Source organism: Leptopilina heterotoma, unplaced genomic scaffold (assembly GCF_015476425.1).
Source record: "Leptopilina heterotoma isolate Lh14 unplaced genomic scaffold, ASM1547642v1 Lhet_142, whole genome shotgun sequence".
NCBI lineage: Eukaryota > Metazoa > Arthropoda > Insecta > Hymenoptera > Figitidae > Leptopilina > Leptopilina heterotoma.
Genome location: NW_025110861.1, coordinates 2,100,737 through 2,114,292, shown reverse-complemented (window position 1 = coordinate 2,114,292; position 13,556 = coordinate 2,100,737). Strand labels below are relative to the sequence as shown.

General features: G+C 28.7%; 2 protein-coding genes across 2 annotated transcripts; one reads left to right on the top strand and one right to left on the bottom strand.

Annotated features, from left to right (window-relative positions):
* Positions 1-7,708: 7,708 nt before the first annotated feature.
* LOC122498104 (histidine-rich glycoprotein-like) lies at positions 7,709-9,219 on the bottom strand. Its single transcript, XM_043605687.1, has 2 exons — positions 8,411-9,219; positions 7,709-8,154 (listed from the first exon to the last, which is right to left on the bottom strand). Exons 1-2 carry the CDS (start codon positions 8,757-8,759, stop codon positions 7,910-7,912), a joined length of 594 nt encoding a protein of 197 aa, XP_043461622.1. The 5' UTR covers positions 8,760-9,219; the 3' UTR covers positions 7,709-7,909.
* A 2,345-nt stretch (positions 9,220-11,564) lies between these two features.
* LOC122498103 (cuticle protein 7-like) lies at positions 11,565-13,326 on the top strand. The gene is made up of 3 exons (XM_043605685.1): positions 11,565-11,622; positions 12,233-12,470; positions 13,010-13,326. Exons 1-3 carry the CDS (start codon positions 11,611-11,613, stop codon positions 13,174-13,176), a joined length of 417 nt encoding a protein of 138 aa, XP_043461620.1. The 5' UTR covers positions 11,565-11,610; the 3' UTR covers positions 13,177-13,326.
* The last annotated feature ends 230 nt before the right edge of the window (positions 13,327-13,556 follow it).

The window sequence follows — 13,556 nt, the reverse complement described above, 5'->3', positions numbered from 1 at the left end:
TACGTATGTTTGCATAATTTTGACTCACTTTTTTATTGTTTATTTAGTTTTATTATTTTTCAGATTTAAACCTAAATGGTTCATTTATATCTATTAATTTTATCTTTCCTTAAATTTAAAAAATTCACTTTACAATTGATTTTTTTCTCAATAGCTTTAAAAATTTCAAAAAAGAAAAACAAAACAAAAGCAAGAAATTAAAAATTAACTTTTCAAACAAACAGTCACGTCATGTTAAAACTTTAGGAATAGTCAGATAAAAGAACAATTAAAAATAGAATCAAGCGATGGTTATATCACGCAAAGCAACATGCGCAGCGTTTAAAGTAAGTTGCAACTTTTTTAAATAATCATACCCTAAAGGTTACAGCTATTGATTTGATTGAATTAATTATGTCATGGAAATATATTTATTTGATAATATGCAAGTAATCCATTATTTAAATAAAATCATCATTAGAAAAGAGTGCAGAAAATAAAAGACAGGCAAAATTAAACGAATCAGATGTTTCTTTTAATGAAGAATAAAATAGATATTATTGAACATGTATGAAGAGTCGGACTTTTTCCTTGTCAGAGATAAGTAAACGACATAAATAATTGATAGATAATTTACAACCTTTAAATTTAAGGAAATATATATTCATTATAATTGTAATTTGCTATAGATCTATTCATTCCCCAATCTTTGACTAGCTATATTAAAGAAGCTGCAAATGGTCTTCGAAGCATATTTACTGATTTGAAAAATGAAAATTATTCCAACTTTTTTCTATTTATGTGTAGACTTGCACCCAAAATCCAGAAATTATGTTTCTAAGATTCAAAACTCATCAGATCAAGAAGAAAAATTCAAAGTCAGAGCTCTGGTGGATCCAGGATCGAAGATCATTTCAAGTCAACACATAGCAGAAAGCTCAATGGAGAATACGTCGTACAAATTCCTCTCAAAAAACCAACATCACTTCTTGGAAATTCAAAAATGCTGCTGTGAGAATCTTAATAAGATTAATCACAAATGTTGAGAGAACTAGTGAGCGAGTACATGGTGGGAGATATAACGAAATCGGGTTTTGCGAAAATGTCCGAAAAGAGGCGAATGATTTTGAGACGATTGCTACGCGGAATCAACCTGTGTATGGCGGGAGGCTTTCCTCTCAAAAAATGGATAAGTAATGAGTCAACGACGCTTCAAAACTTACCTGCTGAAAAACAAATACTACAAAAAACAGTGTCTATTGATTAATCCTCTACAGAAATGGTTCATGCTCTTGGAATGAATTGGAATCCTTCAAGTGATACCTTTTACTTTACTTCAACGATTACAACGCAAACTAAAGTGACAACAATCAACACCGTCGACAATTGCTAAGCTTTACGATTCTCATGGATTATTATCTCCTCAAACTGGATTGGGATGATCAGCTACCATCATTTCACATTGAAAAATGGAACGCCTTCATTCAACAATTACAATCAATCGACACCTTATCATTTCCACGCTGGCTGAAAATTACATCATGCACCATCGAAATTCATGCATTTTGTGATGCATCTCAGCAGGCTCTTGCTGCCGCCATTTATATACGAGCTGTTGATCACATAGGAGACACAAAATCTAACCAACAAGCCTTAAATCTGGAAAAAGTTTCTGTTCACATCTAAACAGATTCAGCAATCATTTACACCTGGATCAACAATCACCCATCTCGTTGGAAGGACTTTGTTCATAATAGAGTTTGCTTCCTTCAAGAAAATCTACCAACTGCCAAATGGCACTCCATTTCCGGTAAAGAAAACCCTGCTGACTTAGCTACTTCAATTCAACTTGCTGAATGTTCGAGTTGGTGAAATGGACTTGAGTGGTAACAACATTCGTACCCTTCATGGAGACACTCAACTAACTTTGACCTACATCAAAAATGAATTTTGGATACTAGGAGAAAACAGTGGTCATTCAACCCACCTGCAGCACCACACTTTTGTCGAATACCTTCAACGTTACCAGATGACAAGCAAATGGAATCAAGTTACGGACTGTACTAATTATTCTCACTTGTCGCTTAAAACTTTTCAAACAAAATTGTTATAATCAATATATATAAATCAGTGAATAATCAATAAACTATTATTTTTCTTGTCAAATGTGTGAGTTTAAGTTCCCAAATTATTAAATGTGCAATTTTTCTAAACACCCTGTAACGTTGATTTTAAATAATCACGTTATAAAAACCAAATTGAGTTTTCGCCGAAACTTATTCAGTTAATTCTTGATTAATAATTATAAATTAAATGCGGTAGCCAGAATCGAATAAAGTCTCATGTGCATCTACAGTATCTCCTAATACAGATAATTCACAGCTTTTAGGTGACTTCTTGAGAATTGATGAGAGTATGATTAAAAAGGCAATGAGTAAAATTTCTCTCAAAACTACATCTGGATTTGACCTAATTCCTGCCTTTGCTATACGTAAACTTTCTCAAGCGCTAATTGAACCATTATTGATAATTTTTAATAAATCTCTTAATAATGGCATTTTTCCTTTTGTTTGGAAGGGTACAAAGGTTTGTCCTATTTATAAGAGTAGCAATAAATCAGAGATAACAAATTACCGTCGAATATCTATTATAAACAATTTTTCCAAAATATTTGAAAAGTGCATTTATGACTTTGTGCTTGATAAAGTATCTGCTAATTTATCAATATATCAACATGGCTTTATTTCAAAAAGATCAACCCCTACTAATTTGTTGGTGTTCACGCAAGATTTATTTAATTTATTGAATGATTACCAACAAGTTGATGTAATCTATACAGATCTATCAAAAGCTTTTGATAAAGTTAATCATACTTTGTTGCTTGATAAACTTCTTACTTTTGATATATCTGATAAACTATTAAAACTAATAAAATCATATTTAGTAAATAGACCTAATCAAGTACAGTATAATGGACATATTTTAAAACCATTTTTCCCGTCATCTGGTGTTCCTCAAGGATCCAATTTGGGTCCACTTTTGTTCTCAATTTATATGAATGATGTATCAATGCATTTAGGCTGCCCTTATCTTCTTTATGCAGATGATGTTAAATTATATACACCTATTTCTAATTTAAACTCTTGCTTATCTCTTCAAGATAACCTAAACATTTTTAATAATTGGTGTTGTGACAATAAATTTAATCTGAATGCTACTAAATGCAAGATTTTATCTTTTACTAGAAGTTCGTCAATTTTGGAATACCAGTATAAAATTAATAATACTGTGCTTGGGAGGATTTATAGAATTAAGGATCTTGGAGTCACTTTCTTACCTAATTTGTCTTTTAAGGACCATATTAGTGAAATTGTTAACAGCGCTACTAAGACTTTAGGATTCCTAATTAGATCATGAAGACAATTTAAGAATAAATCGACCTTAATTGTACTCTTTTAAACATTGGTTCTAACAAAAGTTAATTATTCTAATATTATATGGTTCTCTAGTTTTCAAAAATATATTGATGCAATTAATCAATGCCACAAGCAGTTTATAAAATTCTTAGCTTGGAGAGAAGATAAAGTTAACCCTCCTAGAGGAATTGATTTTAAAATTTTGCAGAATAGGCTCGGAGTTTGGTCAGTGGAAGACAGACAAAAATTTTCAAATATTATTTTTACTTTTAAGCTTCTAAAAGGTATGATTGACTGCCCGTTTATATTACAATTACTTCCATTTAATGTTCCGCAATATACTATAAGAAATTATGCTCCTTTTTATCTACCATCAGTTTTCAATAAACAGTCACCAATATACAATATAATAATAATAATATAATCAATAGTATAATAGTATAATATTATACAATAGTATAATCAATAGTTTCAATAAAAAACGTAACTTCGTGTAAATAAAATATTGAGCTCGGTAAGAGCTAGTCCGGGAAAGTTCTTTGTTTTGTTACAGCATCGTGACCCGGGTAGTTTTCCTACCTGGTGCCGGGGAAGTTCCCTAAAACGTGTCATCGATGGTGTATTATAAGTTCGAAGTGTGGAATTTATAATTCGGCAATTTGGAATCCGTAAATTGCCATTTTTGTAACGATTCGCGGGTAAAATCCGCAAGTGAACGTAAAGATCGTTACAACCCTTTATAGACCAAACTGGTTTTAATCATTGATTAACTTTTTATTGGGCTTGATAGAATTAGCCATTAATAAATTAACTTTTATTTTACTCGAATTAAATGATTTTGACATCAAAACCTAAAAAACTCTTCTGTTTTGTTATTAATCAGAAAAGAATAAAAATATTCTCTATTGGAATTTAATATATGTTTTAATTGAGAGGATAAATTAAGAGGTTATTCGAAAAAGGGATTTTTCTCCAAATACGAGATTACTTTTCTTTAGGTGCAGAAACATGGCCCTTTAATAATCAGATTATTAGCATGGAATCTTATTTTTATAATTGCGTTGTTACAAAAAACATTTAAATTTGATTTACAATTTTAATCCCCAAAATGTCTATTTCAAACGATAAACTTGTCGAATTCTAAAGTAAATTGGCGAAAAAATATAAAGATTTACCTGTACAAACTACAAAGACTGTGACAAGATCTGGGAAGAAAAATACAAAGACGGATAAATTATAGTAGAATGAACAAAAGAGGACGAGATGTGAAATCAATTATACCCTGGTTGGAGGTATAGTCGAATTCAAGAATGCCTTTCACGGACAAACGTGTTGAGCTCATAAGTATCGATGGCTAACAAAGTGTGACACGTTTAATCTGTGTAAGGTATTCTTGAATTTTACTGTACATTAAACCGTTCTCCAAAATCCTTAAGTTAATAGTCAGTCGTCATGAACGAAGTAGCTCCCTAGCTTTTAAGTCATTACATTTTGTAATCTTTATTGTCACCTTAGTATTTTTTTTTTTTTTTTGCTTAGGGACTTTTGGGAAATCTGCCTACAGATACCTTGCATTCCGCACTCCAAGGTTATGTGGGGTTGGTATGATAAAAAAAACAAAAGGAAATATAAAAAAAGAAAAATAAATAAATGTTACAATAAATTTAACAAACTGGCGACCTACTACCAGCCCGACCCACTAAAACCCGTAACCCTTCTTTTGGAGCCCTTTACCATCCCTCGGAACTGTCGTAAGACTTTAGCCTTCGAGGGTGGCGCTCCAACTCTGTCGCTAATGCGACTTTCTGCTTTTCTCTGCGGTTATCCTGCGTTAATAGTTAAAAATTTAAAACTATTTCAATATAAAAGCGGAATTAACAGCACAACAATAATAAAAAAAATGTTTAATCAAGTGTAAACAGTCAAAAGATAAAATTGCAAACGGATATATAAAAAAAAGAAAAAAAAATAATAAACGCTTATATAATATTAAAAACATAAAACGGAATAAATTAAAATTGTATAAGGACAAATAAATCACAAAATAAATTAATAAAAGCAAACGAACAAAATTAAAAGCTGTTTAAATTACGCTTTTTGGCGGCCGTCGAGATCCTTCCTCGACATAACCGAGATTATGAAGTTCTCGACTTGCCGCCAATTCTCCTCTGACTGGGTCATCAGCGATACCATGTTCTCCGGTGTAACTTGACTGTTTACACCTTCGAACATGGCCTGCCTCTCCAAGTCCCATTTCTTGCATGAGAAGAGGGTGTGCTCCGCGTTGTCCTCAGGGAACTGGCAATATGCGCACACCTCGTTCTCGCGTTAAACCGTTCTCCAAAATCCTTAAGTTAATAGTCAGTCGTCATGAACGAAGTAGCTCCCTAGCTTTTAAGTCATTACATTTTGTAATCTTTATTGTCACCTTAGTATTAGGAGTACATTTGTAAAAAGGGTATGTCCTGTACATATCTAAATAAATAAATAAACAATTCAAACTACATCATTCAAATTTTTTGATTGATAATTGTTAAAAATTAGTTAATTTTTTTGTATAAATAGATTATTATGTAAATATACCAAAAATAATAGACCTTCTTTATCATTCTATTAAATTTTGTCAATGGAGAACGAGCTACTTTTCAGTTTTTTGTTCTGGTTTAAAGAATCTGATTCCAAAAACTAATTTATTGGTTAAGATTCTAACTTAAATTCAACAATTTTTTTGAAAATCATTGGCAACTGAATTGTGCAGATATTAAAATTTTTGTTTTTTACTATAGTTAATTTTTACTAAAAATACTATTAGATATGAATTAATTTAAATTTTCTACGTATTTGCCAATTTTAGTTGGCACCCAGACCATCCTAGTGTCTAATCATATTTTTTCCTATTTTCTTTTTTTCTATTCATTCAAGGTTGTTATTGTCTTTTCCTTGTCCAGAAAAGGGAAATGTGTTCTACATATCCTCAGTTTTCATGTAGTTTTTCGCAAAGAATGTCACGGTCTCTATTAAATTTCTACGAAATTTCATTTACTCGTCTACCGTTAGAAGTTATTGTCTTCACTGTCTTTTTGCGTTGATAGTGGTGAAATTTTCAATGGCATTAGTTAATGTCACTTTCTTCCTCTGTTTATGCGTCAAATCTACACAAGAAAAAATATTTAATGGGTTTATGTCGCTTTATTTTCTTAGTAAAATTTATAGAAGCGAATAAATTCTAGTAATGGACATACAAATTATATACATACTTAATTCCGAATTAAAATTTACTATATTACAATAACTTTAAATTATATATAGAACAAAACGGTATTTATTGTTAGAAGAAAGTATTAAATTTTGTAAAATAAATCGATTAATTAAAACATCTTTTTTGAAGAACGTATTTTATTTAAATTGTATTAGAATTTATGTTACAAATGATAAACACCTTTCAATAAAGGTTATTTAAAAACATGTGTCAAAAAATATGTATATATTCAATGAATTTAATAGAAAAAACATCCTATTCTATTTTTACGAAAATCTACCATAAAGAATATAAATTATTTTAAAGTATAATAAAATTCATTTTAAAATTTGTCTTTATATTGATGAGAAAATTTAAGGTCATAATTATTTCTGAAAAATTATTAGTTTTGGTGAAAGTTTCTGAACTTTCTCCCAATTTTTAATTTTTAGATTGTTAGAACACTTAAATTTGCCAATTACTGTATATAGTTGCTTTAAGTCGTAAAATGTGAAGCCACAGCTGTGATATCCATCACATCAAATATGAATAATCTTTTTAGTGCTTTTTTAATTTTTGAAAAATAGAGAATACTATATTTAGATAAATAAATTTAAAAAATAATGTTGAAAGTGGTTATAATATTAAAAATATGATATTGCAATCAATTTTATAACAGTTATCTAAAAATATAAACAATTATCTATATCTGAAACTTATAAAAAATTAACAATCATTTTGAAAACATTAAAGAATAAAAATACAAAATTTGAGAATATAACCATTGCATTTTTTTCTGGGGTACTTGTGTACCCCAGGTGTACTATCTAGGATTCATAGTAAATATAATAATAATAATATAAATAGAAATAAATAATACAAGCTGAAAGGAGTCGAAATCAGACCAAATGTACGTAGAAACATAATGTTATAAAAATGTTGAACTATCAAACTAAAGGAAATATTACTTTTTCAACCTAAATATATGTATAAATAGAAATGGAGAAACAAGATAATTAAATTTTGAAGCTTTATCAATTTTTTTATAATAGGTACATGGCGTAATATTATTCTAATAAAATTTTAATTTGAAAAATAAATAAATATATTTTTATCGTTTGAACGTTGAGATCTTTAAGGACATAAAAAGTAAAACAAATATATAACCTTAAATTATTAATTCACAGATGTAAGGAGGAGAATTAGTTCCCTAGAAAATTTTCAGTTCAAAGTCGTTTTTAAATAAAAATAAAAAATTTTGTGGTATACAAAAATGTTATAAATATCCTTCTTGAGTTGGATATGTGGCATAATTTTTCAGACCGTCTTCATGATGATCATCTCTATGGAGACCTTGAAAATGATGATTTTGACCATGTTTGTCATAAGTACCGCTGGAGTGATCGTTTTTACCAGAAGTGTGCACCACTGCATGAAATCCATCTTTATCCGCGTGGTAACTCACCACACGAATTGTACCACCTGGTTCTATCACGCTGTATTCTCCATGAACAGTGTTTCCTAATAGTGATAAAAAGAGTAAACATAACCAACATGTGCTGATCCTAAAATATGTGTTTGAACTTTGTACTAAAATACAAAGTAATTCAGTTATTCAAAATTCGGTAATATTTGCTTTACGGTTCTTAGGATAGATAGAAAGCTAAGATTCTAAGGAGTGATTCTGTAGAACTATAATTATTTTTTTTCTATATTTTTTGAAATCTGCTAAGAGTCAAAATAAGAAATTCATAATTTGTTTATGATTTGAACTCACCGTCTCTGTGTTCCTTTTGCCCATGAAAATCACCAGTGTGGTGATCTTGAACACCATAAGAAAATTCATATTTTGGATGTGCAACGTAATCCTGAGAATAATGATCGTGGTGATGATGATGATGATGTTCACCATGCAGATAATCAGGCTCACTATGAGGAGCAAAATATGGGACTTTCACTTCGAAATCAGGACCCACAACTGGTCCATGAAAATGCATAAAAGAATGAGCTGCAGATGAGAAACCAGCGAAAACTGAATTAGAGCCTGCTACAATTATTGCCAGTATGTTAAAAATCTGAAAATCATTTATTAAAATATGTAAAAAATCATCAAAAAACCTATGCATAGTTAAAGCTAAATTATTGTAATTATTTCATAAACACTTTGTTTCTTATTGACAACTTTATTCTTATGAGTACTCATTCTTAATTTTTTTATTTGCATATTTTTTGATATCTAATGAAATAGGCACGATGACAAAAATAATAAACATAAAGTTTTATTGTTGATATTCTTTTAATCGATTATCGGAAGAGTAATGAATGAAACACTATTTCATTATTTGTTGTGCAACTTTTCAGTGTCTTGGTTTGACACTATCACCAGGACACTTTATTAAAAAATGAAATTGTAAATCTTCTTTTTTATTGATCATATAATCGTTAAATTTAATACGTAACATTTCAGAAATTAATCGTTTTTTATAATTTGATTCCAATTCTACAATTCTAACATCATCAAAATTGAAGGAATGATTAAGTGTAGTTTAATGTTCATTAAACACAGATTCAATTTTTTTCTTTTTATGTTCCTTGATTCTTTTTTACAAATTACGTTTTGAATCACCGATGTAAGGGGCAGAACAATTATTACAATTAAATTTGTAAACGATAACAGTCTGGTTCCATTTGTTATTTGCATCCTTTCCTAGTTCAACAACTGAAGTCAAAGGCTTATTAACCATATTGTAATTGACAATAAATTATAATCTTTTAAGTTCTTTGATAATTGTAAGTAACTGTCATTAAAAAGAATGCAAATTTTTTGAATACGAAGTGCCCTGGACAGGGGCACGATGCCAATTTTGAATTTTAAGATTCAAAGTATTATTTACTTACTGGGTACTTACTTAGAAATTAATTGCAATATAAAATAATAATTAAAATACTGAAGCTTTTACATTCTAGTAACATGAAAAATGTTGTCAGTACAAAAGTTAAATGTCTTTTAGGATCATTAGAATAATATTCTTTTACATAAAATATTATATATCATAATCTTATTAAGTTAAAGTACTGTTTTCTGTTAAATAAGAGTTAGAATTTGCTTTTATTTCATGTCTAATTAATTTTGCCCAAAACTAGCAAAATTGACATTTTTATATATTTATTAATTTATTATATTATTAATATTTTTTTAACCTTCAAAAACAAAAAATTCAGAAACTAAGAATGATAATTAATCTGTTAACAAGTGTCAGTAACTTATTTTTTATAATTAACATAAGAAAAGAAGACCTGAGAAGACCTAAAAAATAAGGAATTCCTTGAAGGGGCCAAAACTGGTGCATCTACCCTATTTAAAATCATGAATTTCTAACAACCAAAGTATTATATATATATATATATATATATATATATATATCCAGGGGGTCGATTACGTAAATTGATTTGATTTTGATTGACTTTCACCGCATTAAAATTTTTTCACTATACACGTGTTTTTCAGTGACAGTTTGTGTCGAAAATGTCACTAAATCACAAGATATATACACTTATAATCTAACTGTTATTGTTTATCATTCACTAAACAAATTTTTAATTTCTATAAGTTTGCGAAGCACTTTTAATTTAATCATGAACTGTCACAAAAAATTCACAACACTTTTCTTTCACTTAAAACTCTGCGAAATGAAATGCAAAATTTGATTTATTTAAAATTATTAAAAAAATAAAATTGCAAATTAACTTCAATTAATAATAATAATTCTATTACTCGGTTTTCAAATTAATTAAGTTTTAAAGGTGAATATTAAAAGTTCATAATTCGAAGATTATCAACAAATTTTTAATAGTTGTACCTAAATTATTTTTGAATTTTTTAATTGTTCTATGTGATGTTAATAAGAATGCCAAAAATATTTTCTTAGCTTTTCTCTGTGTAATTTAATTGTTTTAAATATATTTCATATTTTTTTAGAAAAGTTTTCTTTTCTTTGTCATCAGTAAATTTTTTTTCGAACTACCTTAAGAATCATCCTCATTTTGTTATTAAGACGGTCAAATAAGAACTATGACTTTCAAACGTGATTTCTACGCTTTTATACTAGATTCACAGTATAGAAGTAGTAACTAAATAACTACTGCATTTAATATGGATTTAATTTGCACATCTTTTAAGTGGTAGCTCTTAAATCCTTCCTGTAATTGCACCCTCATTTGAATGACATTACTCAAACTTTTCGCTAGTACAAGTTATAAATTACATCAATATAATTAAAACAACATTTTAGCCTCTACGTTTCTTCAACATTTAAGATTTTAACATAAATATTAGTTATAAACATTAAGGATTATAAAAAAAATCATAGAAATTTCCATGTCTGTACATTGACGCTTAATAACTTTTGCCCACCTGACAGCGATTAAAGAAATTTTTTTTGAGTCTTTTGTGGCCAATTTTTTTTTAATTTCTCTCATTACTTTATAAAACATGTGTGAGTTTAATTACAATCAATCCTCTACTTTTCATACTATATTCAATTAAATATAATATAAATAACCACATTACGAATTTTCGCAGAATCTGTTGAAAAACATACTCAAATGAAACTATAATTACACACTTAGACAAAGATGAGAAAAGCTTAAAAGACAACCACGATTGTTGTATATAATAATAAATAATAATTTAATCAATTATGATATAAAGCATAAACAGTTTTAAATAAACAGATATTTTATTGTTTGAATAGCATTTTCGTAAGTAAATAAAGTAATAGTATGCGACACTTATGCATAGGAAAGTGATTGGTCCACATCTTTTTTGTCGCGTCGTACTAAATATAATGGATTAAATAACAATGCAATGGCGAAATTTTGCGACAGGCAAAAACCTTACGGCGGTTACAGCTATATAAACTGGCCCAACTTTGATACTGTATCATTCAAGTTTATGATCCTAGTGAATACAAGAACATGGCCATGAAGGTTCGTAATATACTACAATTTAATTAGTAGCTCAATTGGATTCATGATTGTAAATTAGATTTAAAGTTTGTGAATTATTAAAACCCAATTAACTCATTTTAGCACAATATTGTGTAAATACTATCCACCTTGTAAAAATTTTGTCAACTAATATTCACTAAACGTTGCTTAGCAATAATTATAAAATATTGTGGTAACACTGACTTGAAATATTATAATATATTTAATATACTGTTATATTTTATAATGTTGCTTCAATTTTGTTATGAGGTAGACATATCAATGTTGAGACTATATTGACTCAACATTATCAGGTAATATTGTCAATATTTAGATTTAATATTTTTATTATAATCAAATATTATAAATACTACGAGTTATAAATTTGCTTATGAACTGATAAATTTTTCAAGTAAATTATAATTTAAAATGTAATTTATAATTAGTTTTTTTGCAAGTATCATTGTATTTGAAACAATACTGTTATAGAACAGAATAAGAAATAATTAATTTGTAGTAATTTATTTATAAAAAAATGTTGACATGTTTTAATGAAGGAAAATATTTACTAATTTAAATAAACTCTTAAAATTTTTATCTTTCTATGCAGTTTGTTGCCATTTCGGCTGTTCTGGCTCTTATGGGAGTTCAGTATGCATCAACACACCATGCTCATAGCTTCTCTCACTTCCATGGACCAGTTGAGGGACCACATCACGAAATTTCAGTTCATGACAAACACGGGCATCATCACATTGATTATGTAGCTCATCCCAAATATGAATTTTCTTATGGCGTTGAAGATCATCACACTGGCGATTTTCATGGACAGAAAGAATACCGCGACGGTAATGTTTTACATTTTTATAATAAAATTTAAAAACCGTTGTTTTCTTAAAACTAAAAGAAATATTTTTACAAAAAATCGAAAGTAAAATTTCGGTTAGGTGCAGTAGACACATTGCACAGAGCTTGCATGCGTCTACAAAAAATTTATAAATAATAGACTATTTGCTTGAAATAATTTTGTTTGTTGGTATTCAATTCTTAATCATATTTTTCAATAAAATAAATTAGCTATATTTTACGACATATTAAAAGAGCATCATAAATGTAAAAACAACTACATTTCTGGTAGTTTTTTTTAATTGCAATAATATCAGTAAATTGACAAACAAGCGAGCAGTATAATATTGTTTTCAAAACACTTCAAAAACTGCTGCACTGTTGTACGGAGTTAAATTATTTTTGACGACTATATATAAAATTTACGAAAAATTGCGTCTTTTCGACAAGAAATTTATGGAAAATTTTTCGGGCTTTAATCAGTCTCTAAATTTTATCTGTTAATATTAACACTTGAACTCTTTTCGTTCTGTACCCATAGGAAAGGATGTTCATGGTGAATACACTATCAAGGAACCAGGTGGCAATGTCAGAAGTGTTAAATATCATGCTGATCCTCATGGTGGATTTTTTGCTCATGTGCATAACTCAGGAGGCAATGATCATTCAGGCGGCACCTATGGTGGTCACGGTCATCACGGTTATTAACGATTTTCTAAAAGATGTTTTAAAAAGAAATAACGTATTACTTAAAATACTCATTTCTGAATACATTGTTACTTTTTTCTGTTTCGTTTGTACGTAAAATACATATTTGTTTGTGATTATTAAATATAAATTGTTAATTTTTATTTCCTACATTCACTTGAATTTTAATTTACATTATTTTATTTTGATATGCATATAACTATCTAATAGTAGCTTTCGGTTTCCTTCAGATAAGTAAACTGATGCGCGAATATTTCTATAATTAATTAACCGTGTTGCGCAATTTCAAACAGTGGTCGCCATTTAAAAATGGCTTCTTGAAAGTAAACATAATTTTCAAAAGGATTTTTCTCCTAATTTGGACAGTTTGTGCTGCCCTC

Bases quoted from the DNA above. Each gene is read 5' to 3' on its own strand.
- LOC122498104 (XM_043605687.1), bottom strand. From the start codon at position 8,759: ATGCATAGGTTTTTTGATGATTTTTTACATATTTTAATAAATGATTTT. The intron at 8,155-8,410 runs GTGAGTTCAAAT...TATCACTATTAG, and splicing joins GCAAAAGGAACACAGAGACG to GAAACACTGTTCATGGAGAA.
- LOC122498103 (XM_043605685.1), top strand. The intron at 12,471-13,009 runs GTAATGTTTTAC...CTGTACCCATAG, and splicing joins ACAGAAAGAATACCGCGACG to GAAAGGATGTTCATGGTGAA.